Genomic DNA, 27273 nt, shown 5'->3' on the forward strand with positions numbered 1-27273 from the left:
TAGTCGATTATTTGTACGCTCTTTACAAATGCGTTTTTGATGTACTAGAAAATCGTATTTGCCATCGAAATCAATTGACAAAGACTTTTCGAACAGTAAATTTTCAAATAGTTTGGATATCAATTAATGTTTCACGAAATTTATATTTATTAGTAGTGACAGTGGCAAAAACACGCTATTGATCTTCGAATAAAAACTTATTACAGCTTATAATTTCTTACATAATGGATCAAGGATATGCCTATTAAATTATATTTAAGACAATTGTACAAGTCGGTAGCAACCTACTTTTCGATAAAGTAATTTTAATACTCAGTTTATAGTAAACTTAATTTGAGTCACGATTTAACATATTTGAATAATAACAATATGAAAATTATACGCAGCACTTTATTCAATTTTTTATATTTTGCTGGCAAAGTAAAAACTACACAAATCGAACAATCACTTGAGTAAATAATAAGTACCTATGAAAATTGTACACGACCTACAACTCTAGGCGCATTACACAAATGCATAACCCATACTATACAATTATACTTGGCCTAATAGAATATTCCTATTATGGTAAAGTGCAGTTTCGATACAATCGAATTAATTAATTTACCAAAATTTAAAATCGAAAGAAAATCTTCTCTTGATTACAGATTGTAATTTTCTGAGATTTTAACTTGTTAACGCATTAAAAGTTGTTTCTCGTAAACTTCCGTTGACATATTGGCACCCATTTACTGTTAGTTGTAAAGCTATTTTTTAGTTATTTAAATCTTGAAATGGATGATGAGTTAAATTTGAATTAAATTGTATGTGATACTGTAAGAAAACGAATTCGAGTACGGACAATGTGTCCGGCATTGCAAATTTTTATAAGAAAAATCAATATAAATAAAAAAAAAAAAAAATGAATTCAATCGAAATATTTCATGACAATTAATATCCTTAATTCACGGTGATTTTCTTTTTCGATAAGAATAGAAAAACTTATGAGAAATTTTGCTATCAGTATTTTACCTAGAAGTTATAAACGAGTAAATCATCTTTAAATAAAATAATATATTTTTAAATTTTTAAATTTAATAATTTACCCCACTACTTGATTTTTTTATCAATCAAAGGAAAATTAATTTAGATATCCATTATGTTCGTGCAATATATTTTGTGATCAATTCATTGTTAAGATTACGGATCGATTCGTATTATCAGCAGCAGTCGCGTTGTCCAGTACGAATAAAATATCTAAATATTGTAATGTAGTGATATTGTGATGATGCGTTTAGATACAAATTTATGAAGCTTCCTATATTTAATTTATTTGTCCACTTGAATCAGCGTAGAGTATACGGTTTGTTAGACCAATGTAGTACGTCGCCCGGACAACATATTGACTTATTTATTGATAGAATTATGATTATTACACAGCCTAAAGTATTTGGGCATTTTTACATAATACACAGACATCTTGCTTTGCCCGTAACATATTATATAAATATATTTTATTTTCTGAATCGACCATGCATATCTTTACGATTCCGGTAGTTCGCTTAGTAGTTATAGAAATTTAAACATTTGTCGATAGTATTGAATAAAATAGTAATACGGTGATCTAAGATTATTTTTAATTTTAAAAAGTAATGAACAAATTAAAATTTTTAAACATTTTGTGAACGAATTTAAAAGAAATCGACTTTAGTCGATTATTTGTACGCTCTTTACAAATGCGTTTTTGATGTACTAGAAAATCGTATTTGCCATCGAAATCAATTGACAAAGACTTTTCGAACAGTAAATTTTCAAATAGTTTGGATTTCAATTAATGTTTCACGAAATGTATATTTATTAGTGGTGACAGTGGCAAAAACACGCTATTGATCTTCGAATAAAAACTTATTACAGCTTATAATTTCTTACATATTGGATCAAGGATATGCCTATTAAATTATATTTAAGACAATTGTACAAGTCGGTAGCAACCTACTTTTCGATAAAGTAATTTTAATACTCAGTTTATAGTAAACTTAATTTGAGTCACGATTTAACATATTTGAATAATAACAATATGAAAATTATACGCAGCACTTTATTCAATTTTTTATATTTTGCTGGCAAAGTAAAAACTACACAAATCGAACAATCACTTGAGTAAATAATAAGTACCTATGAAAATTGTACACGACCTACAACTCTAGGCGCATTACACTAATGCATAACCCATACTATACAATTATACTTTGCCTAATAGAATATTCCTATTATGGTAAAGTGCAGTTTCGATACAATCGAATTAATTAATTTACCAAAATTTAAAATCGAAAGAAACTCTTCTCTTGATTACAGATTGTAATTTTCTGAGATTTTAACTTGTTAACGCATTAAAAGTTGTTTCTCGTAAACTTCCGTTGACATATTGGCACCCATTTACTGTTAGTTGTAAAGCTATTTTTTAGTTATTTAAATCTTGAAATGGATGATGAGTTAAATTTGAATTAAATTGTATGTGATACTGTAAGAAAACGAATTCGAGTACGGACAATGTGTCCGGCATTGCAAATTTTTATAAGAAAAATCAATATAAATAAAAAAAAAAAAAAATGAATTCAATCGAAATATTTCATGACAATTAATATCCTTAATTCACGGTGATTTTCTTTTTCGATAAGAATAGAAAAACTTATGAGAAATTTTGCTATCAGTATTTTACCTAGAAGTTATAAACGAGTAAATCATCTTTAAATAAAATAATATATTTTTAAATTTTTAAATTTAATAATTTACCCCACTACTTGATTTTTTTATCAATCAAAGGAAAATTAATTTAGATATCCATTATGTTCGTGCAATATATTTTGTGATCAATTCATTGTTAAGATTACGGATCGATTCGTATTATCAGCAGCAGTCGCGTTGTCCAGTACGAATAAAATATCTAAATATTGTAATGTAGTGATATTGTGATGATGCGTTTAGATACAAATTTATGAAGCTTCCTATATTTAATTTATTTGTCCACTTGAATCAGCGTAGAGTATACGGTTTGTTAGACCAATGTAGTACGTCGCCCGGACAACATATTGACTTATTTATTGATAGAATTATGATTATTACACAGCCTAAAGTATTTGGGCATTTTTACATAATACACAGACATCTTGCTTTGCCCGTAACATATTATATAAATATATTTTATTTTCTGAATCGACCATGCATATCTTTACGATTCCGGTAGTTCGCTTAGTAGTTATAGAAATTTAAACATTTGTCGATAGTATTGAATAAAATAGTAATACGGTGATCTAAGATTATTTTTAATTTTAAAAAGTAATGAACAAATTAAAATTTTTAAACATTTTGTGAACGAATTTAAAAGAAATCGACTTTAGTCGATTATTTGTACGCTCTTTACAAATGCGTTTTTGATGTACTAGAAAATCGTATTTGCCATCGAAATCAATTGACAAAGACTTTTCGAACAGTAAATTTTCAAATAGTTTGGATTTCAATTAATGTTTCACGAAATGTATATTTATTAGTGGTGACAGTGGCAAAAACACGCTATTGATCTTCGAATAAAAACTTATTACAGCTTATAATTTCTTACATATTGGATCAAGGATATGCCTATTAAATTATATTTAAGACAATTGTACAAGTCGGTAGCAACCTACTTTTCGATAAAGTAATTTTAATACTCAGTTTATAGTAAACTTAATTTGAGTCACGATTTAACATATTTGAATAATAACAATATGAAAATTATACGCAGCACTTTATTCAATTTTTTATATTTTGCTGGCAAAGTAAAAACTACACAAATCGAACAATCACTTGAGTAAATAATAAGTACCTATGAAAATTGTACACGACCTACAACTCTAGGCGCATTACACTAATGCATAACCCATACTATACAATTATACTTTGCCTAATAGAATATTCCTATTATGGTAAAGTGCAGTTTCGATACAATCGAATTAATTAATTTACCAAAATTTAAAATCGAAAGAAACTCTTCTCTTGATTACAGATTGTAATTTTCTGAGATTTTAACTTGTTAACGCTTTAAAAGTTGTTTCTCGTAAATTTCCGTTGACATATTGGCACCCATTTACTGTTAGTTGTAAAGCTATTTTTTAGTTATTTAAATCTTGTAATGGATGATGAGTTAAATTTGAATTAAATTGTATGTGATACTGTAAGAAAACGAATTCGAGTACGGACAATGTGTCCGGCATTGCAAATTTTTATAAGAAAAATCAATATAAATAAAAAAAAAAAAAATGAATTCAATCGAAATATTTCATGACAATTAATATCCTTAATTCACGGTGATTTTCTTTTTCGATAAGAATAGAAAAACTTATGAGAAATTTTGCTATCAGTATTTTACCTAGAAGTTATAAACGAGTAAATCATCTTTAAATAAAATAATATATTTTTAAATTTTTAAATTTAATATTTTACTCCACTACTTGATTTTTTTATCAATCAAAGGAAAATTAATTTAGATATCCATTATGTTCGTGCAATATATTTTGTGATCAATTCATTGTTAAGATTACGGATCGATTCGTATTATCAGCAGCAGTCGCGTTGTCCAGTACGAATAAAATATCTAAATATTTTAATGTAGTGATATTGTGATGATGCGTTTAGATACAAATTTATGAAGCTTCCTATATTTAATTTATTTGTCCACTTGAATCAGCGTAGAGTATACGGTTTGTTAGACCAATGTAGTACGTCGCCCGGACAACATATTGACTTATTTATTGATTGAATTATGATTATTACACAGCCTAAAGTATTTGGGCATTTTTACACAATACACAGACATCTTGCTTTGCCCGTAACATATTATATAAATATATTTTATTTTCTGAATCGATCATGCATATCTTTACGATTCCGGTAATTCGCTTAGTAGTTATAGAAATTTAAACATTTGTCGATAGTATTGAATAAAATAGTAATACGGTGATCTTAGGTTATTTTTAATTTTAAAAATTAATGAACAAATTAAAATTTTTAAACATTTTGGGAACGAATTTAAAAGAAATCGACTTTAGTCGATTATTTGCACGCTCTTTACAAATGCGTTTTTGATGTACTAGAAAATCGTATTTTGCCATCGAAATCAATTGACAAAGACTTTTCGAACAGTAAATTTTCAAATAGTTTGGATTTCAATTAATGTTTCACGAAATGTATATTTATTAGTGGTGACAGTGGCAAAAACACGCTATTGATCTTCGAATAAAAACTTATTACAGCTTATAATTTCTTACATATTGGATCAAGGATATGCCTATTAAATTATATTTAAGACAATTGTACAAGTCGGTAGCAACCTACTTTTCGATAAAGTAATTTTAATACTCAGTTTATAGTAAACTTAATTTGAGTCACGATTTAACATATTTGAATAATAACAATATGAAAATTATACGCAGCACTTTATTCAATTTTTTATATTTTGCTGGCAAAGTAAAAACTACACAAATCGAACAATCACTTGAGTAAATAATAAGTACCTATGAAAATTGTACACGACCTACAACTCTAGGCGCATTACACTAATGCATAACCCATACTATACAATTATACTTTGCCTAATAGAATATTCCTATTATGGTAAAGTGCAGTTTCGATACAATCGAATTAATTAATTTACCAAAATTTAAAATCGAAAGAAACTCTTCTCTTGATTACAGATTGTAATTTTCTGAGATTTTAACTTGTTAACGCTTTAAAAGTTGTTTCTCGTAAATTTCCGTTGACATATTGGCACCCATTTACTCTTAGTTGTAAAGCTATTTTTTAGTTATTTAAATCTTGTAATGGATGATGAGTTAAATTTGAATTAAATTGTATGTGATACTGTAAGAAAACGAATTCGAGTACGGACAATGTGTCCGGCATTGCAAATTTTTATAAGAAAAATCAATATAAATAAAAAAAAAAAAAATGAATTCAATCGAAATATTTCATGACAATTAATATCCTTAATTCACGGTGATTTTCTTTTTCGATAAGAATAGAAAAACTTATGAGAAATTTTGCTATCAGTATTTTACCTAGAAGTTATAAACGAGTAAATCATCTTTAAATAAAATAATATATTTTTAAATTTTTAAATTTAATATTTTACTCCACTACTTGATTTTTTTATCAATCAAAGGAAAATTAATTTAGATATCCATTATGTTCGTGCAATATATTTTGTGATCAATTCATTGTTAAGATTACGGATCGATTCGTATTATCAGCAGCAGTCGCGTTGTCCAGTACGAATAAAATATCTAAATATTTTAATGTAGTGATATTGTGATGATGCGTTTAGATACAAATTTATGAAGCTTCCTATATTTAATTTATTTGTCCACTTGAATCAGCGTAGAGTATACGGTTTGTTAGACCAATGTAGTACGTCGCCCGGACAACATATTGACTTATTTATTGATTGAATTATGATTATTACACAGCCTAAAGTATTTGGGCATTTTTACACAATACACAGACATCTTGCTTTGCCCGTAACATATTATATAAATATATTTTATTTTCTGAATCGATCATGCATATCTTTACGATTCCGGTAATTCGCTTAGTAGTTATAGAAATTTAAACATTTGTCGATAGTATTGAATAAAATAGTAATACGGTGATCTTAGGTTATTTTTAATTTTAAAAATTAATGAACAAATTAAAATTTTTAAACATTTTGGGAACGAATTTAAAAGAAATCGACTTTAGTCGATTATTTGCACGCTCTTTACAAATGCGTTTTTGATGTACTAGAAAATCGTATTTTGCCATCGAAATCAATTGACAAAGACTTTTCGAACAGTAAATTTTCAAATAGTTTGGATTTCAATTAATGTTTCACGAAATGTATATTTATTAGTGGTGACAGTGGCAAAAACACGCTATTGATCTTCGAATAAAAACTTATTACAGCTTATAATTTCTTACATATTGGATCAAGGATATGCCTATTAAATTATATTTAAGACAATTGTACAAGTCGGTAGCAACCTACTTTTCGATAAAGTAATTTTAATACTCAGTTTATAGTTAATTTAATTTGAGTCAAGATTTAACATATTTGAATAATAACAATATGAAAATTATACGCAGAACTTTATTCAATTTTCAATTTTTAACTCGCAAAGTAAAAATTATGCAATTAATTATATAAAAATAATTAATACCTAATCCATAATTATATGTTATTAAAAGGATTAGATATCATTCTTTTTATTTTACACGATATTATATTTTAGATAACTTTATGAATCATAATGAGTGTGTCCTTAAGGTGCTATATCTGCTACTTGTCTTAGTGAGATTAATATGTAAGTACATCGATACATGAGACGTGTATTCTTTAATATTATGAAAGCTTCAATTATTTTTCATTACCGTCACAAGGTATCCTATCATGTATTGTTATAAATGTTAAATTTATGTTATTTACTTAGGTGTTAAAAGTACAATGAACATAGTGTTCAAAGACAAACAAAGATTAAAATGTTTTTTTTGTGTCATAAATAAAATTCTTATTGTGAACATTCTTTACTTTCAATGAGGGATGAGGTGAGGGTATGCATAGGTCTAGATTACTTATATAAAACATCAATAAATGCTATTTTAGTTTATTCATTATTGTTCAACGTTCACATTGTTTTTATTGTTTTCTCATAGTAAATCAAAATGATTTTTTTTAAAGTTAATTTAATAACGGTTTCAATTTTAGTTATTGCGATGTGGGCCATACCAGCCACTAAAGCCGCGAGAAATGAGGACTTTTTGAGAGGTATGTATATTAATTGATTGATATATTAATGATTGTGAAAGGATGGGATATTTTTATTTTGTGATTTTTATTATCAGCGAGTTTGTAAATTGTACTAGATCGATTTGAAGGCTGAAACTAATTATTGCTTAGCTAAGATATTATATAAATTCATAAGAAAACAAAGCTATTGCAATTTGTTAAATTTAAATTTTATATATTATTATGAGAAAGCAGATAAAAGTTGTTCAAAAAATTTGATATTTAATTGATTTTAGAAGAAATACCGATTCAAAGCTATAAATCAAATTTGCATGAACTAATTCCAGTATACCCAGCTAAAATGTATTTTAATAAGTTTTTACTGATGTTATAAGTTATAACTCATGCAATTTATTTTACCTAACGCAGTAATTTGATTTTGCTTTAGTCATGCAACAATAGTCAATGTATATTAATAATATAAACAATACCTAACTTTATTATTTTTGTTCTACCTACGATTAGATCATAATTTCTTTACCAGCTTAAAAATTGAATAACATGTACAATATGATTGAACAGATGATTGCATTGTTTTATATTCTATTATTATGTGAAAATTATTATATCTTAATTTATGGACATGATGGACTATACAATTAAAAATGTAATAATAAATGTATCCTTTTAACTTTTATTTTTAGATTACTGCAGAGGTAATATTTTTATTTAATAATCAATATAATATAGTAACTTCATTATATTACACATAATTAAAAAAAAAATAATGTTTGATATATTAGATGGTGTGTTCTTAATTTTATAGTTACCCAACTATTATGGCATTATCCCAGTTCTCTTTTTAAGGAAATGAATGCATTTTGAATCTATTTTGATTGAAGTTGATTTCCATTTCAAAACAAATTAACCGTACTCTTAAATTATTGTAACTATTAGGAAAGTAACTTCAAAAGTGTGAATGTAATTTTTACATTTAATAAGTTACTTCTTATTAATTTGAAGTTTTCGACAAATTAAATAATGTTTAATGTAGAAATATTATAAAATCATAATGTATACAAATATAGTACAATTTTTATTTATTTTTATTCGACATAAATAATCAAAATAAGTATATCGAAGTTTTTGTCGAATGCCAGATTGTGTTTAAATATAAATAATCCCTTCATATTTTATAATATAATGGTAAGAGGCAAATTATTGATTGACTAAATATTGAACCATTCAATTTATAAATTGTTTTCTACTCGAGCATAGTTTTATACAACATTATATACATTATTTTAAAATATTACTTACAGATTTTCTTAAAAAATATTGTAATTTTAAAGGTAAGTTAATTCTAATTAATAGATAAATTAGTAATTAAGTAAATAAGTGCTTTAATTACCTCCTTTTATATTTAAGTATCTATAGAAGGTAGATATACCTAATCATAATTTCCAGATTGGATTTATTTATAGCTATTGTAATTTTACGAAAAAAGTTCCCCGTCTTGCCCCCTCCTGGGGACGCCCATGAGTATTAATTGTTAATAATTTAGGCTTAAAATGCTTATGTTACACGTTAACCTTGTTTATTATTTATTCATTTATTCAGTGTTTTGAATTATATTGTTTTTTTGACGAAGTACCTCTCCTTGAACATATTATTACATTTATTATTCACAGTATAAATTACCATATATTTTAAAACTTTTTTTAAGAACTACACAGGGTAAACTTTATAAGCTTATGAACCCTCATTTAACTCTTATCTGTTATTTTGGTGTAATTTTAGTTTAGCAGCAAAGTATTTTTTTTCTGAAACGGATGTACTCTGTATATTTTGTTTTTTTTTTTTGTATATGTTATTACTTACAAAACAATTTAATAATATTGAGTATCTAACAGATATTAAAGTTGTACCTATAAACAAACATTTTATTTTTATGATTTTTTACTTTTTAAATGTATGAGTATGTTTGACGTTTCGTAGTTTGTAATTGTTTAACTAAATTAAAAGACTTGACGAGTTAACTTACGATTAGAGACGATTAAGAAATGATAGGTTCTAAAGAATCTATAGTTATTCCTTAGTTATCGAAAACAATAAGCTACATATCTACACGATTGTATAGAGGCCTTTTTTCCCAAAATTTAATTTCGAATTACCGAGTGTACTTAAATGCATTGTTTTTGTCCGAATTTACTTCGAATTACCAAAGGTTTCGAATTATTGAAGGTTTGAGTTATCAAGAGTCGACTGTATAAAATATGCATAGGTAACTTTGTTAATGCCAATAATTTAAATATTTATTATTTTATTTATATTAATAATTATAGTGGTCATGTTGTAAGGTCTTAGGGCACCGTGCGACACAGATTGGTCACGCTGTGACCCGCTGTATCCCAGTAGTCCTAATCTAACCTAAACTAACTTTTTTTTTTACATTAGAATTGAGGTTGGAGAGTAGGTCAGTAGGTCAGTCATTTCACCTCTATAACCCCCATAGGCGTGTCCAGGCCTCCATGGCTGGGGAGCCCATTTATAAAATTTAAATTTTATACTTACCTACTACAATGATCTGTGTTTTATAATCTATATTTGTGACTTTTTATTTTTGTATGGAAATTATATAGCACTACTAACCATATAGAAATCCGTGTTTTATCCATGGTAGATTATACACCAAGAGGTCAAGAATAAAGTCACTTTGGGGAGGCCGGTACCCATTCTTCCTCCCCCGTAGACACGCCTATGATAACCCCATCGTTATTGAAAAAATACAACTTTTAATGGCTACGCGCAGGGACAGCCCCCCAGCTTACAGCCTCACAGATATTTTAAAACTACACAGCACCGAGAGTCTATATCCCCTCTATTTTTTCTTTCAGCGCACAATATAATAATAAACAATTAATTGCTTATTCTTATTCTTTGCCTCCTTCGTTCATTGTTTTCCTTCTGTTTCATAGCACCGTGTAAGAAGATCACTGCCCATTTTTCATTGGACTCGAGCACTAGTGACACCATTTTGTCCGTCCTCAGATTGATACTAACTATCGTAGAAACGCGCTGCCGTCTTACCTTACAGGCGTCGCACCAAAATAACGTATGCTCTGCGTTGTCTTTCTCGTGCCCACAAAACCAGCATTCTGGGGACAGTAACTTTTTATATTTGAACAGGTACCATGCAAAGCACCCGTGGCCCGTAAGGGCTTGAGTCAGCCAGAAATCTATTGAGTCGTGATCCCTCACTAGTGTTATGTCCCAACTGAACATCGATTCATATATTAACGTAGAAATGAAAATACTGATGTATAAGTGTAAAAATCTGTATTTTATGTTTAAACTTGAAACAAAATTACAATGTAGTAAGCTATAAGGTGTTGGTAAGTGGTGTTACGACCTGAATCTGAAATAATGTTATAAAAGACTATGAGTGGTGTTACGACCTGCCTCTGAGCGTCTTGAATATCCCTAACCGTCTAGCTCATATTTAAGAACCGTCTGGCTCACATTTAAAAAAACCATCTGACGAGCTCTTGTCCCCGTCTCTCTTATTTATGATTTGGTCCTTAGGAGTGGTGGTGTCTTTCCTGTTACATGTCAACATTCGGTCTTGTGATTCAACTTAATATGCTGACTGTTTCGTATCCTTTCACACGGGTATACAGTCATTTCTGAGAAGAGACGTGTGAAAACACTTTTATAATTTAATCAATCTTATATCTTATTCACCACGTTCCTATTGTTGACCCCGCATGCTTTTGATATTAATGGCTTATTAGTTGTATTCATAGTTAATACTTATTTTATATCACAATTGCGTGATATCTCGTTCTATCTACTTCAAGTCACTACCGCTCTGATGTCGTTGCCCTGTACTTGCAGGTTTAGTCGTTGTAGAGTCGAGGATTAGTGATGACGATAGCTTCGGTTTTATGTACTGCTATCTGAAACCCTGTTTCATGCATCCAGGACGCTGTTCGTTCTATCGATGGTGTCAGTAATCTTCCAATTGCATTGTGTCTGTCTCACGTGCAATTATAGCCAAGTCATCCGCAAACGCCGGGTATCTTGCTCCCACTGGAAGTTTCACTCTGAGTAGATCATTATGTATCATTATAATATGTTTCACAAAGTGGGCCCTAATACTGACCCTTGAGGTACTCCAAACGGCACTTGCATTGTATCAATTTCTATAATTGTTTGTTAATAGTAGAGGGTCCTGTCCGACAGGTAACTACGAGTCGACGAATGTACCACGGGAGGTTTTTGCTCATCATTGCTTCTAGGATCCTCTCCCATGAAGCCGTGTTAAATGTATTCTTTATATTCAATGTTACGGGATGTTCCTCTTGATTCCTCTAAAAACTGTATTATCTGCTTTATCGCGTCTATTGTACGTCATCCCCTGCGAAAGCCGAACTGGTTGTCCATCAATCCATCTTCGTCGTTGTCCTCAACGATATCTTGTAGCCTATTATCGATTATTTTTTCAAATAATTTCCCAGTGCAGTCAAGCAGGCATAATGGCCAAAATCGGCGGCTTGTCACATTTTTTAATGAGTACTAACTGGGCTCTCTTTCATGTGGCAGGAAAAACATCCTAGGAAGAGTACTAGTAAGGAATCTGGTCTACTTTGATCTGAGGGTTTCCTTCTTTTGCCCCTTTTTTTATTTCCCTTCACCACTGTCCACTTTGGCTCTTTTGAGTGGGGATCCTCTGAGCTACCCTCAGTAGGTCAGAGACACTCTGGCTGTTTGTCCTCCGGTTTCATTGGATAAGGCTCTCCCACAGTACGCTTTGCATCCTTATCTTGGTTCATTGCTGTGAGGCATGCCATTATCGTCTCGAGCTTCTCGTCCTGTTAATCCAGACGGCTGTATACTTCTGCGTTAGGTTAGGTTGCACAACACCTGTGGACTCGACCTTCCTAGGTATTTCAAGGGAACTTGCTCTGACAATTTGCATACTTCGACTACTGGGCTGTGCCGTGGCTTCCTCTTGGAATCCAGTACTGAAGCCAGTCTCGAGAGGTTGTCGATGGAATCTTTAATCTTCTCTGACCTCGTTGTCGGTCTGAGCGTGGATATTATAACAATTTCCACGAATAAGGAGTTCATTATTGCATTTTGAGCCCTAGCCAAGTTCTTCAATTTCGTTATTGTTGTAGAGAGACTGTTAGCGGTTGTTGAAGAGTCCAGGAGTCACTTATGCAGGCTATTCTTCTCTTGTTGTGTGCCAAACGACACGGCTGTCTCAGCAGTAGCATTTTTGCTAGATTCAGGGACCGTGCTGGACACCCCCTCAGCTGGTTTGTAGCGGTCACTCGGTGACGAAAGTAGGGGCCCACTGCGTTGAACCAGGTCCTTAACCCAGGTTCACCTACTACCAACGACCCCTGAGGCTCTGAAACCTATTGGGTGGTAACAATATTTCCGTTTTTGGCTTCCATATTGTGGTTTTCGGTTTTCCTCCGTCCATTTAACCTACTGGAAGGGATCCATTTGCAAGTGCTTGCAGGTGGACCGGGCCTGCCGGCCCCAACCAATCAAGGTCATGACCAGTTCTAGAATAGAACCACTTGGCAAGGACCAAATATTGGACCAATAACCCCCCCCCCCCATGGCAAGGTGAGTTCCGTGGGGGAAACCTATGCTTTTTTCATAAGCTTATGAACCTTTTTTTTCCGGTTTGAACCGACGACGCCACGGGAACTACTTTCGCGACGCCGCCATCGTTTATTGAAAGAAAACAATATTTATACATACGTGGGGGTTGACGGGACAATACCCCGACTTACCCCCCGTTTATTACATTTGATTGCAATTAAATTTGACAGTTACGTTAGGTTAGGTTAGTTACAATACAATTACAGCAAATTTAAGCTTATGAACCTAACCTCACTTTACCTAACCATGTAGGCTGGTCACGACCACCCAACTCAGTGGTGGTTTTTAGGGGGGCGAAGGGGGCGCTCGCCCCTCCCCCCCTTTGATTTTTTTGTGTCAACTGTTAGTTCTGTAAGTTATATATGCATATATATATAAGTTATATATGCAACTATTATGGAGGGGGGGCACAAAAATTGAAAATAGCCCCCCCTTGATGTTTTATCAAAACCACCACTGACCCAACCTTGGTGTTGGCGGACCGGAAACTGGACAGTCTTTCTGTTTTATTAGCGACCGGAGGTACTGACTTGTCTTTGCGTCCCCGGAAACCGAGACCACATCTTGTTTTTCAGTTCAGTCAATACTTATTTGTGATTTGTATCTTGTCTATATTATCATAAAGCCGTTTAACTTCACCAACAGCAACTAGATCGAGTGTGTCAGCATGTTATTACCGTTTAGTTTGTCGTATTAATAAGCCTCTTGTCTAATATACATATGTGCTACTCACCTCCCCGGCCCGTAATATCAAGATTCTTCTAGTCACTAAAAACTTATTATGGTGCACTTATATTTATTATTTAAAGCATAATGTCGTCTGAATTTGTATTTAAATGAAAAACGGACAATAATTATAATTTTATGAATACGTTTTGTATGATGGCAAGTAATATCCTATATTTTAGGTACTTGTTTGTTAACGTTCCACCAGTACTTCGTATAAGATTTATCTCCCCACCATTCTTGCTTGTTATCGCCCCTCCATAAATAAAATATATTTTATAAAATATAGTTTACAAAATTTTACTAAAGACATGTCTTGGGCCTAATAGTATATGAAATTATTAAAATCGCCAATTGTGTGTATGTGTGGGTTAACTAAAATCAGTATCATAATAATTATTTTTAGATTCTGAACGGAGTAATGAATGTATTGATTTTACAACGATGTGTGTTTTTTTTTGTGTGTGTGTGTGTACACTGTACAGCATAACTAGTCGAAATAATTATTCAATTTCAAACTTTGGGAGTAGTTTCCGATGTAAAAGTTAATATCATTGGAGCATTATAGAGGTCAAAAGTAAACATTTTCCAACAGTTTTTAAAAAAATCGAGAAAAACAAAAAAAAAAAGCGGGTAAGTGGATGTCGCTCTGCTGTACATTAGGTAGTAAGGTAAACCTCTGACTAGAGTAGGTTAGATTTGAATGCAATGATAGGTATCATTGTATACGAAAAACGATTCTGAACGGAGATGATTTGTCAGTCTAGGATATATTATATTTAAATATTGTCATAGATTCTATTTTGAAACAAATATTTTATTTTTCAATTGAATTTTGAACTACAAAATAATTTGCAAATATTCATGGTTTTGATGAATTTTTGTCAATATTTTAAATTCAAATGCTAATAAATATTTAATTTGAATTTCCGGTGGACATTTTTTTTGTGATAAAGATTGACAAATTTTTAAGGAATCTTGTACTAAATTTTCAAATCTGAGATTTAAAAAGAAAATGTTTTATGAATTTCTAGCTATACCTAGCTTAAACAAAATTTAACAAATTTGCGAATTTTTGTGATTTTTACGTATTTTGTCAAAATTCAAAATTCTAATGCATATAAAAAAAATTGTGACTATGAATTTATTTTATTTTTCAGCTGCTATTGTAACAATATGTTAAGAGCCTTGTATTAAATTTTCAAGATTTTCTACCCAAAACATTAATTTTTATCGATATTAATTTTAAAAAAACTAATGATGATCGAAAATTGCATATACCTATGAATAGTAACTTAACTCAACAATTTTTGAAAATTTCATGGTGGATAGAATATACTTATATAAACATTCTGTGAAAATTTCATGTATTAATGGTCATTTGTTTTCAAGTTACATCAAAAATCAAAATTTCCCGTTTTTCCCTTAATTTTTAGTTTGTTTATCCCGATTATTTAGAAAAACATTAAGAATTTTTTACTTTTGATCCCCAAAGTACCAATTAGATACAGATTCTGATCGAATAAGGTACTGAAGTCAAAAATCGAAGCTTTTTTACTGCCCCAAAACGTGATGACAGACACAAAAAAAATATTCATGGTTTTGACGAATTTTTGTCAATATTTGAACTTCAAATGCAAATCAAAAAAAAATGTGCCCATGTATTCTTATAATTTCTTAATCACTATAATAATAACTTATGAGAAACTTTGTATTACATTTTTAAGTATTTTGATAGAGCCAAAAAAATTTTATCGACATTTCAAAAAAAAATTTTCATGAAAATTGAAAATTTCAGTTGTCTATAAATATCTCAAAAAAAAGTCAAAATATTTTGAAAATTAAATCATGTAAAGAAAATGCCAATCTTAATAACTGGTAAAATTTTCAAGAATCTACGACTTATACTTTTTAAATAATAACAAATATTTAAAATCGTTTGAGGATAAATCGTTATCGTAACGCTATTTCGTAAAATTTTAAAATTCAAACGCACTTAAAATTTTTCCTATAATGATGATGCTTCGAGTTTTCTCTATAGATATTTGAAGGAAAACATAGTGTTGTATTTTTAATCCTTAGTTATAAATACAAAAAATTTTATGATTTTTCAACTTCAAAATTACTTGCAAATATTAGCGTTTTCGACAGAATTCGTAAAAATTTTAACTATAAACGCTTATAAAAAAAACTTGTGTCTAACGATTTTTAATTTTTTTTTAGGTACAATAAGAATAACTCATAAAGAACTTTGTATTAAATTTTCAAGTTTTTTTGGTCATCCAACATTTTTTTACCGACACTTCAAAAAAAAATTCTCAAAAAAATCCAAAATTTCAGTGATCTATTAATAACTCAAACATTTTTGAAAATTAAACTATATATAGATATCACTAACATAAACATTTGTTGAAAATTTCAAGTATTTACAGTGATTAGTTTTTGAATTACAACCATATAAAAAAATCGATTTGGTCGCAATCTGGTTTTGCATAAAAATTTCCGTTTTTCTGTCATTTTTTTTTTTTGTTTTTCTCGATTTTTTTGAAAACTATTGGAAAATGTTTACTTTTGACCTCTATAATGCTCCAAGGATATTCACTTTTACATCGGAAACCACCACCAAAGTTTGAAATTGAAGCATTATTTCGACTAGTTATGCTGTACACAGACACAAAAAAAAACACATCATTGTAAAATCAATACATTCATCACTTCGTTCAGAATCTAAAATGACAGAAAAACGGGAATTTTTACGCAAAACCAGTTTTCGACTAAATCGATTTTTTTATATGGTTGTAATTCAAAAACTAATCATTGTAAATATTAGAAATTTTCACCAAATGTTTATATCAGTGTTATCTATATACAGTTTAATTTTCAAAAAATAATGATTTTTTCGTTGTGATATTTATAGACCACTGAAATTTTCGATTTTTATGAGAATTTTTTTTTCGAAGTGTGAGTAAAAAAATTTTTGATGACCAAAAATACTTGAAAATTTAATACAATGTTTCTCATAAGTTATTCTTATAGTTCAAATTTTTATGAAATCTGTCGAAAACGTGAATATTTGCAAATAATTTTGTAGTTGAAAAACTTTTTTGTGTTTATAACTAAGGATTAAAAATACAACACTAAGTTTTCTATAAGTTTTGCTTCAAATAGCTATAGAGAAAATTTGAAGCGCCTTTATGGGAAAAATTTTTTGAGCGTTTGAGTTTAAAATTTTTATGATAATAGGGTAACGATAACGATTTATCCTCAAACCAGGCATATGTATATGTATGATAATATAAGGTATTATGAATTATGATAACTACATGCAATGTTTTTGGAAAAATTGTTATTAACCATGTATTATGCAAAAAGCGTCTTAATTGAAAAATAAAATATTTGTTTCAAAATAGAATATATGACAATATTTAAATATAATATGTATATTATCCTAGACTGATAAATCATCTCCGTTCAGAATCGTTTTTCGTATACAATGATACCTATCATTGCATTCAAATCTAACCTACTCTAGTCAGAGGTTTACCTTACTACCTAATGTACAGAAGAGTGATACGCACTTTCGCGCTTTTTTTAAATGTAATCACGAAATATTAAATACAAGCAAACCCTTATTTTTTAAATCCATTAATAACTCAAAAATTTCACCCCCGACGAATACGAAATTACTACCGTACCTACAACTGTAATGACTTTGAAAAAAATATTATCAAACTAATGATTTGTTATATAAGTATCTCCGTTACTAGTGCATTGATATCCCATATGTATAACGTATGTAGGTATAAGATTTCTAGGTAAGGCCCTGAAATTGTATCGGGGACATTTACATTAAATAATGATGTATAATAAAATACTGGAATAATACTATTTCAGATAATGCCAGTGATATGAGAGGAACAGTTGGAGATAAATGTATGTATTTTTTTTTCATTTAAACTTTTTTTAACAATTATATTTATAGTTTCAACAATTAAGTGATATTAAATAATAGATATAATAAGCTAATTATAATTAAAAAACAGAAAACAAAAAAGATGTCTGATTAGTTTAAAAAAACTGTATGGTTGAAAAAGGATAAAGTGTATAATATAATATTTTTTTGTTGGGTTGAAAAGATATTTTTAGTATCGATAGGAATGTTGTAAAAGTTTAAAAGGGAAAAAGTTGATCCCATTGATTTGATAGATTGGGGCATGAGAAAATTAGGTGGCTAATATCACAAACCATAGGGTTGTTGTGGAGTATGCAGAGAAGAGAATCATTCAAAAAATGTACGATATGTATTTTCAATCTAGATAATTAAGGTCTCTACAAAAACGTCATTTTTAAGGCGCTAAAAATGTTTTAAACAATTCATTCGTTCGTATCGGTAATCACTCGTATTATTGTGGTGATCATTAACCTGGGTATACCCTTCAACAATCACGTGCTTCATACATTTTACATTCAATGCAAATGCAGTTATCTCATTATTTCAAAATATTCGAAATCAATTCATGAACGAGAAATAGATGTACGTAAAATGAAAATCTAAGTACTTGCAAAGGATTTAAAAAATGTACTTAAAGATATTTGAATGCAAGATTACTTCGCATCTGTCGGAAAACTTTTTAAATTTTAGCGAATTCTTAACGGGAATAATCATTTTGAATTTATATCAAATAATATTTATAAACTACAACAATTGTTGAATAAAAATTTCAATATCAAATCAAAAATCTTTGATTCGTTTAAATCGAACAACTAAAAATATCTAATTTTTGTCAGTTTCTTAGGTTGTTTTGATGAAAAACATATATTATAACTGTATAATACAAAACTCTATATAAACCGTAAAATTAAATTTCATAATCAGTACTTATATTTTAAGCATAATATCTAATGAAAGAAAATTATAAAATACCCAAAGCCTTTTAAAGTGTATTTAAATATTTAAATTGAATACTTATTAAATATTTATTATGCATACAAATGATCTGGTTTCAATGCAATTAATCGGATAAATAATAAGATGTACCAACAATTTATTATTGTAATAAGTTGATTCTATTTATTTTTTAGTGAATGCAGGCAAGTATTTTCATTGTTTTATTTAGTATAATTAATTTTTATCAATGAACTTATTTAATGCGGTGTGTTATAGTTCTGTAACGCTTTACATATTATAGTCTTATGATTTGTCTACAAGACAGATTATTGCACCCATAATAAGGTATATTAAATCGACTACTGTCACTCTCAACTTTAAGATCTACACTTCTGGCTATAGTAAATTATATTTAAATAATCTGTTTCGCAGTATAAAGTGATGTTGTGTTTCGTTTAAAAAAAGTCTTATAAGTGCTAGTATATATTATTTTTCTTTTAAAGACAGTTTTAAAATTTAAATATAAGTAATGTCATAAGAAATCTTTGCGGTTGTACTTCAATATTACATTTGTAATAACATTTTTGGTTAGTTTATTTCTGTTATATAAAAATAATAACATAATATGCATATAAAGGCCGAGAAAAAACATTTTAAAGCGTTGTTGAGAGAGGACAGTTTTATCCAAAAATGAAATACCGTGTACAAGGACACATGTTTTTAAGCCCCACAACAATTATAAACTTTAATAAACTTCCGTTTTTACTTACATTAATTTTCAAATCTTAGATAAAAAAAGAAAATTTTTATGAATTTCTAACTCAAAATAATTTACAAATTTTTGTGATTTTTACGTATTTTTTCAAAATTAAAAATTCAATCTTAAAATGTATATAAAAAAAACTATGACTATGTATCTTTAAAATGTTCAACTACCATTGTATCAATATATTAGGAGCTTTGTATTCAATTTTCAACCTTTTTCACCCAACGAATAAAATTTTATTGATATTTATAGAAAAATAAACTAAAATATTTGGGAACTGTAAATTTCCATACACATCTTGAAACAATTCAAAAGATTTTTAAAATGTTGTAAGTTATAGAAAATGCTAGTATAAATATTCAGTTAAAATGTTATATAATATCTTCCTCCTAATTTCCTTTTATGTTGCAATGTTCTGGAGTACCTACAAATGAACCTTATGTCTTTTTTGATTTGGAATGAAGGTTACTTATTGTTTTTTCTTATAATATACTTTCTGGTTTTTGTTTTTACAAACACCTGTATCTAATAACGGTCAAGTGTTTTAGAGATACACCAGAAACCAAAATCATATTGGACCAAAACCGGTTTTGCGTAAAAATTCATGCTTTTCCTTGATTTTTTGGGTTTTTTCCAGCCGCTTTTGAAAACTATTTAGAATTTTTTATTTTTGACCCCTCCCCCAAATTACAAACTAAGTTCACTTTCATGTCAGAATTTACTATTGGAGAAAATTGAATCATGTTCACTGTCTCAAAAGGTAATGACAGACACGAGAAATTTTTTTTAAAAAACACATCATTGTAAAATCATTAAAATCCTAGCTCCACTCAGAATCTAATATTTTACAATACTTATTTTCATACAACACACATATTTTTAAAAGTTTTCTACAAATCAACATACATTTTTTTTTTTTTTTTTGAGTGTTTTCGAATTATTTGTATTTTACCTAATTTAACTAATTAATAAAATAATTTATTATTAATATTTATTCATTTATTTGATTTGATTTCACAACTATCAATTTTAGTTTTTTACATTTTCAATATAGAAATTATTGATTTTTTCCAGAAATTTTTAGTAGACTTTTTTCCAATTTTTTTCTAAACTAGTTTCGAATTTATATACGAGTAACGTCTTACAGATTTCAGTACATTTTTTGATTTAAATTACTTGAGTTGTGATTTTATGCGTGTAATTTTGGTCATTCAAACGAAAATGATGTATTTATGGTCATTATTAGTATTCAAATTTAAATTTAATATTAAATCTCATAATCTACACGAGTCAAAAAGTGTAATATTCTGATTTATTGTCAATACATGACAGTTTTCAAATAATTACATTAGTTTATCATTTTAAATGTATTTAAAGAGCTTTAACTACATAATTGTTTTTTCTTATAAACACTATAGTTTTTTTTATATATAAATAATATATATAATTACTTTTAGATTCTGAATAGAACGATGTATTTATTTATTTTAAAATAATGTTTGTTTTTAGTATTTTTATATATTTTATATACATACATTTTTTTTTCTTATGAATTATGAATAGTATTAAATTTTTACATTATTATAATATGTTAATGTATAATTCAATTTTTTTTTAGATATAAAATTGTGTTTTGATAGTTTGAAAATGGACCAATTGCTTCGTACAGGTTGTCAGGGATGTTGAAGTGTTTCCTAGCTTCGTTGAAATTTGGTGCATGTATGGTAGGGGTGGATTTGTTTTTGCTATAATGTATCTGTGTGTGAGTTATGTGTGGCCAATTCTAAGTCGATTATAAATTACCTCATTTTTTTCTGTTAGGATCAGTTTAGTATTTCGGCCAGAGTTCAACTGAGTGCTTTTTTTTTCTTAATTTATTTTCCATGGTCGTGTGCCATTTTGTATTTCAAAAATCAATGCAGTATTTGTTTATATTTCTTTTTATGTCTGTTATCGCTCGAATGGTATTATACTATTGTCGTGCACTATCTCGGCTATATAGCATTACCTATCTTTGTATTAAATTGTACGTGTGATAATTTTGTATTATGAAGTCAGTCGCACATTGAAAGTTGTACCGAGCACAGCGTGCGACCATTCAACTATTCGAGTTAAAATAAAGTCATACAGTCCACTTAAATTTTCAATCTTTTTTTTATTTAAAGATATATTCCTATCGATTAAACAATATCTACAGACATCGAACAAAAGGGAATTATTTCACTGTCTAGACTATTAAATGCATTTCTTGCTACTGTATCTGCCTCCTCATTTCCTTTTATGTTGTAATGACTTGGGGTCCAAATGAATTTATGTCTTGTTTGATTTGAAAAGAAGGTTAATAATTGTTTTTTCTCATAGACTTTATGATTTTTATTTTTATAAACACCGTTAAATCTAATTACTTTTAGATTCTAAGCAGAACCATGGATTTATTTATCTCAAAATGATGTTTTTATATATTTTATATAATATATATCCATATACCTAACCATATATATATCTATATTATTGTATAATTACAATGACATTATTTATAATTTATTACAATATGATGCCATTAATATGCAATATGTTACAACACAACACAATATATATCATATTTTCAACAAATAAAATGTCCTTAGAACCAATTTAGACTACCTATCTTTGCTCAAAATCGTTTTCTATCCTATTAAATGATTTACCATTTAGTTCAAATTCAACGCATCCAGTAGTATAAACGTAACCAGATCTGTAATCTTAATAATTTTATTAATAACTATTAAACACGATAATTTATTGATATAAACCTCAGTAAAACCATGATAAATATACCTATACAAGTATTTGTATATGCGTCTAGACAAAAGCATTGCACCTAAACGTTTTTTTGTAACTAAATAATATTTCTAACTATTTCTAGTTATCCAAGACACAACCGCATTTAAAAGTACGTTTTTGTTATATTACATTTGTTATATACATTTGTTATATATTCTAATAAATATATTATATCAATAATCGTTATTTTGGGAGTGATGTACCTATATATTGACTGTCTGCTCGAGGCCACCCCTGCCATTCGCTTTATCTCTTACGGAATAATAAAGTCGACCAATCGCCAACGAGCTGACTGTTGTCCATCGCTCTGTGTGATCACACATCATGAATGCAAATCCAACTCCGCTAAAAATAGCCCTCATAAGTCATAAGGGCTCTAACAACGGTCTTGGTCACTCTGACCATTCTAACCAGAGGTTAATGTGGGAAAAAATTCCAGAGGGGACTAATGTTTCCAAAAAGTTTTAAGCGTTCCATATATAATTTTATGTATAATGTCTAATGTATAAAATCCTAATTTGTTAAAGGGGACGCTTTTTAACCGCCGTCAGAGGTAAGGGGACTGAGTCCTCCTGCGTCCCCCCCACTTTAACCCCTGATTCTAACCAAATAAATAACTTAATCATAATACAAATCAACGTTGAAGGATTAACAAGAACCGAATGTGCTGAGTACCTACAAAAGCTAACAGTAGACCAGAGTGCCTACATTACAACTAAAATGATGGTAACATTACCAACTGCCAGATTCATGGATTTACACTTGCTTGCCACCACAACCACAGTACATACGGACTACCCATATACGTCAAGGCGGAAATAACCAAGTACAATCTTATCCATAGCACTGTTAAGTACAGTCTGTACTTGTACACATTGTGACAATAGGACTATAAACATCGAACATTTGTATATTTAAAACCACTCGAGGACAATATACGTAGCTGTTTGGCCACATCCGAATTAGTTCCCGACATTTCACGAAACACACATCCGAATTAGTTCCCGATATTCTAGGTAAGTGGATAACATCCGAATTGGATGCTATATAACTGCATATAACACTGTACGACCGTAGAATTTATAAAATCTAGCTATTTGCTATAAATAGCTGTTTGGATGTGGCCGTTAGGACATGACCGTTTGGACGTGGAGACAATTGGACGTAAAAAAATATATATATATATATAAATTATAGGATAAGTAATATTATTATTCTAATAGGTCATCGAAATATATTTAAAAAAAATTAAAAATAATAGTGAATATTCAATATATTATGAAACTAGAGCTAAAATATCATTTTTACTCGGAATCGGTGTTAAAATATTTCTCTGCATTAATATAAAATGTTATTTTTTTAATATTATAATTTATAACACAAGATAATATAATTTATGATTTAAATAACTAGTTTTGACATTCAACAACATTTTAGATATTTTACATACATTTTTGACGTACTATAATAAATATAATAATTAGTATAGATCACTAATAATATAAATATTGTATATTTAAATATTTTGTATTGGTTTTTGACGTATTGTAATAAATATATAAATAACTTATTAATCACTTTTAGGCTGAGCTTATGTTAGTTAAGGATTGAGAGTATAACTTTTAAATTATTTTAAACTATCTACATTAAAAATATAATGAATAACAAATAAATAGATAAGTAAATAAAACAACAAAAACAAAACAAATAATCTATGCCTTCTGTCAAGTGCCTCGGTGTAACATTAGACAAGAGGCTAACCTAGGAGCTTCATATAGCTACTAAACTACAACAAGACAAAAAGCTTACCAGTACCACTTAATATTATTTCCTATTCTAAATACAAAATCAGTTATAAATAAAAAATGTTCAATGTTAATTTACAAGCAATTTTACGCTCATTAATGTTAAAAATAATAACGAACGCACTATACATAACGATAACCCAGACAAAGACTTCCGAATTACTAAAATGCAAGTAAGTGACTTATATAAGTGACTTTGCTATAAATATTAAATTCCCATAGTTCACTCCACAAATCAACTGGCTCACTTCATTTCAATCTACACATACGTCCACCATCACAAATATGTCTAAAATGCGGCTGCCCGCATGATCTTATTCGTTAACTAGTAATTACTATTAAGTAGGTAAATGACTTTAAACTATCATGTAATTATATTCTTCATCTACACTATTATTATTGTTTATATGTCTAACCAACCTTGACTTATTACGACTATTGCTATCATTACTATTGTTATTATCATTATTATTACTATAAAAAAAAAATTCTATTCCAAATAAGAACAGGCTTCGGCGGCTGACTTTTACGCATGGGCGTGGCTTCACTACAAGTACGGACTTCTAACACTGCCGCTGTCGCGCGACGACGGGAGCGACGTAATTAGTCTATCATAGACCAGTGACCTGAACTAATAACTTAAAATGCATTGTATACTCGCGTTATGATGCAGACATGTACGCGTTACACACACATACCGGCGGCATCAAACATTGGTCGCCTCCGCCGAACATCGGCCCCACTTAGTGGGGAATAAAATAGGCGGAGCCTGACCGCCGCACGACGAAAACTGGTCACCGCCGAAGCCTGTTCTTATTTGGAATATAGTATACTTATACTATTTTCATGTTGAAATAACCAAAAATAACATTACTAATTAAATTATCCATAGATGTAGCCTTAAAGGCTAGGAATGTATTATTGTAAATAGATTAAAAAAAAATCACATGCCAAGTTTATATATAATAAAAACATTTAGTCACTATCAGACATCAGTGTTAATCGCGCATTTAATTTACGTTTTTTACGTAATTTTTTTTTGCCAGAATTTTTTAAATTTAAATTCAAATTTTACCATTGAAATTTTTGAATACAGTTTACTATAGAAATTCATTATTATTGTATTTTTCTAGATTTATTGAGTACGTATACTTTTATTTTGTTTTTATTATTATTATTTTTATCGGGGTTGAGTAATCGACAGCAAGGATCATTAGCCTGTGGAACTATGGTGAAGGGAACTGTTGGTGGAACACATGGGTGTTTGGCAGAATTTTGAATAGGCACCTGTAGGTTTCTTTCATGTCCGGGTGGGAGTGGCGGGCTCTCTTTCCAGACAACGTGAACTGCCCAGAAAGTGATGTCTCACTTGACCAGGATTCGAACCGGCGACGGTGCGCGTCGCAACCGATGCCTATTAATCCACCGTTTTTATTATTATGCCTATCAATTATTAAAATTTAATATTTTATTCTGCGTGAGATTTCAAGATCATCTAGTTATTTCGTTCGTAAGCTTCTATTTCATTTTATCTAAATAAATAGACATTCATTCTTATAACACAATTTAGAATAAGACGGATTCCATAGACCAAAAAATAGCAAATACCCTTCAAATGTAAGGTACGTTAAATAATAAGGGCATATTTGATAATAATCTGAAATATTCATTTTGATATATTATCATTATTGATCATACATATCAGCACATCAGAATTCGTACATTTTCATAAACGGTAGAGAAAACCAAAGGAGTCCTCAGATTGAACACCGCTAAAATAAACATATATATATATAATTGTGTTATAAACTTATAAATGACTACCTATCGTATATTTAAAATTTTTTTTTTCCAGTGGGACTTCGTGAGTATATTTTACGTTTATTCATTTATTGTCATATTTTTGATTAATTCACTACTAGAAAAATCAGGTGACCAATCCAAAATGAATAAGACCATACAGTGTTTTTTTTATTATTATTATTATTATTAACTTATTAATTATGTTATAAACTTATAAATGACTACCTATCGTATATTTTATATATTTTTTTCCAGCATCATCTGGTGAGTATATTTTACGTTTATTCTTTTATTAGTATAATTTTGATTTATTCACTACTGGAAAAATGACGTGATCAATCCAAAATGAATAAGAACATACAGTGTTTGTAATTGGATCAGGTTATTATTAAGGTTCTCGAAACCCATTTTAAGCGATTAAAATATCAAATTTTAAGCAATAAAAATACAAACATGTAAAAATGTTTTTAAACTCCATATGGATTAAAGTATATCATAATTTAGTGTTTTCTATTGAATTGTTTTCACCACCAATTACTTTTTTCTAGTCACCGTACCAACAGCTTATACAAGTACGTCAATTTCGTATTTTTTATTAAATGACGTTTTTGTGTTTTATAGTATTACTTCATTATTAAATTTTGAATTCAAATTTTACCATTGAAATTTTTGAATACAGTTTACTATAGAAATTCATTATTATTGTATTTTTCTAGTGTTTTTGGGTACGTATACTTTTATTTTGTTTTTATTATTATTATTTTTATCGGGGTTGAGTAATCGACAGCAAGGATCATTAGCCTGTGGAACTATGGTGGAACACATGGGTGTTTGGCAGAATTTTGAATAGGCACCTGTAGGTTTCTTTCATGTCCGGGTGGGAGTGGCGGACTCTCTTTCCAGACAACGTGAACTGCCCAGAAAGTGATGTCTCACTTGACCAGGATTCGAACCGGCGACGGTGCGCGTCGCAACCGATGCCTATTAATCCACCGTTTTTATTATT

The 27273-nt window shown here is 29.3% G+C and overlaps 1 protein-coding gene across 1 annotated transcript; it reads left to right on the forward strand.

The window, feature by feature from the left end:
- Positions 1-7567: 7567 nt before the first annotated feature.
- Positions 7568-23496, forward strand: LOC149054339 (uncharacterized). The gene is made up of 6 exons (XM_089230398.1): positions 7568-7813; positions 8479-8490; positions 9097-9126; positions 18077-18115; positions 22742-22768; positions 23306-23496. The coding sequence occupies exons 1-6, from the start codon at positions 7711-7713 to the stop codon at positions 23479-23481; spliced, it is 387 nt and encodes a 128-aa protein (XP_089086524.1). The 5' UTR covers positions 7568-7710; the 3' UTR covers positions 23482-23496.
- The last annotated feature ends 3777 nt before the right edge of the window (positions 23497-27273 follow it).

Source organism: Diuraphis noxia, unplaced genomic scaffold, assembly GCF_037042655.1.
Source record: "Diuraphis noxia isolate RWA-SAM2 unplaced genomic scaffold, SU_Dnox_SAM2 contig0007, whole genome shotgun sequence".
NCBI lineage: Eukaryota > Metazoa > Arthropoda > Insecta > Hemiptera > Aphididae > Diuraphis > Diuraphis noxia.

Coding starts and splice junctions, on each gene's coding strand:
- LOC149054339 (XM_089230398.1), top strand. CDS start 7,711: ATGATTTTTTTTAAAGTTAATTTAATAACGGTTTCAATTTTAGTTATT. Junction 9,127..18,076: donor AAAATATTGTAATTTTAAAG/GTAAGTTAATTC, acceptor ATACTATTTCAG/ATAATGCCAGTGATATGAGA. Junction 18,116..22,741: donor AGGAACAGTTGGAGATAAAT/GTATGTATTTTT, acceptor AACTATTTCTAG/TTATCCAAGACACAACCGCA.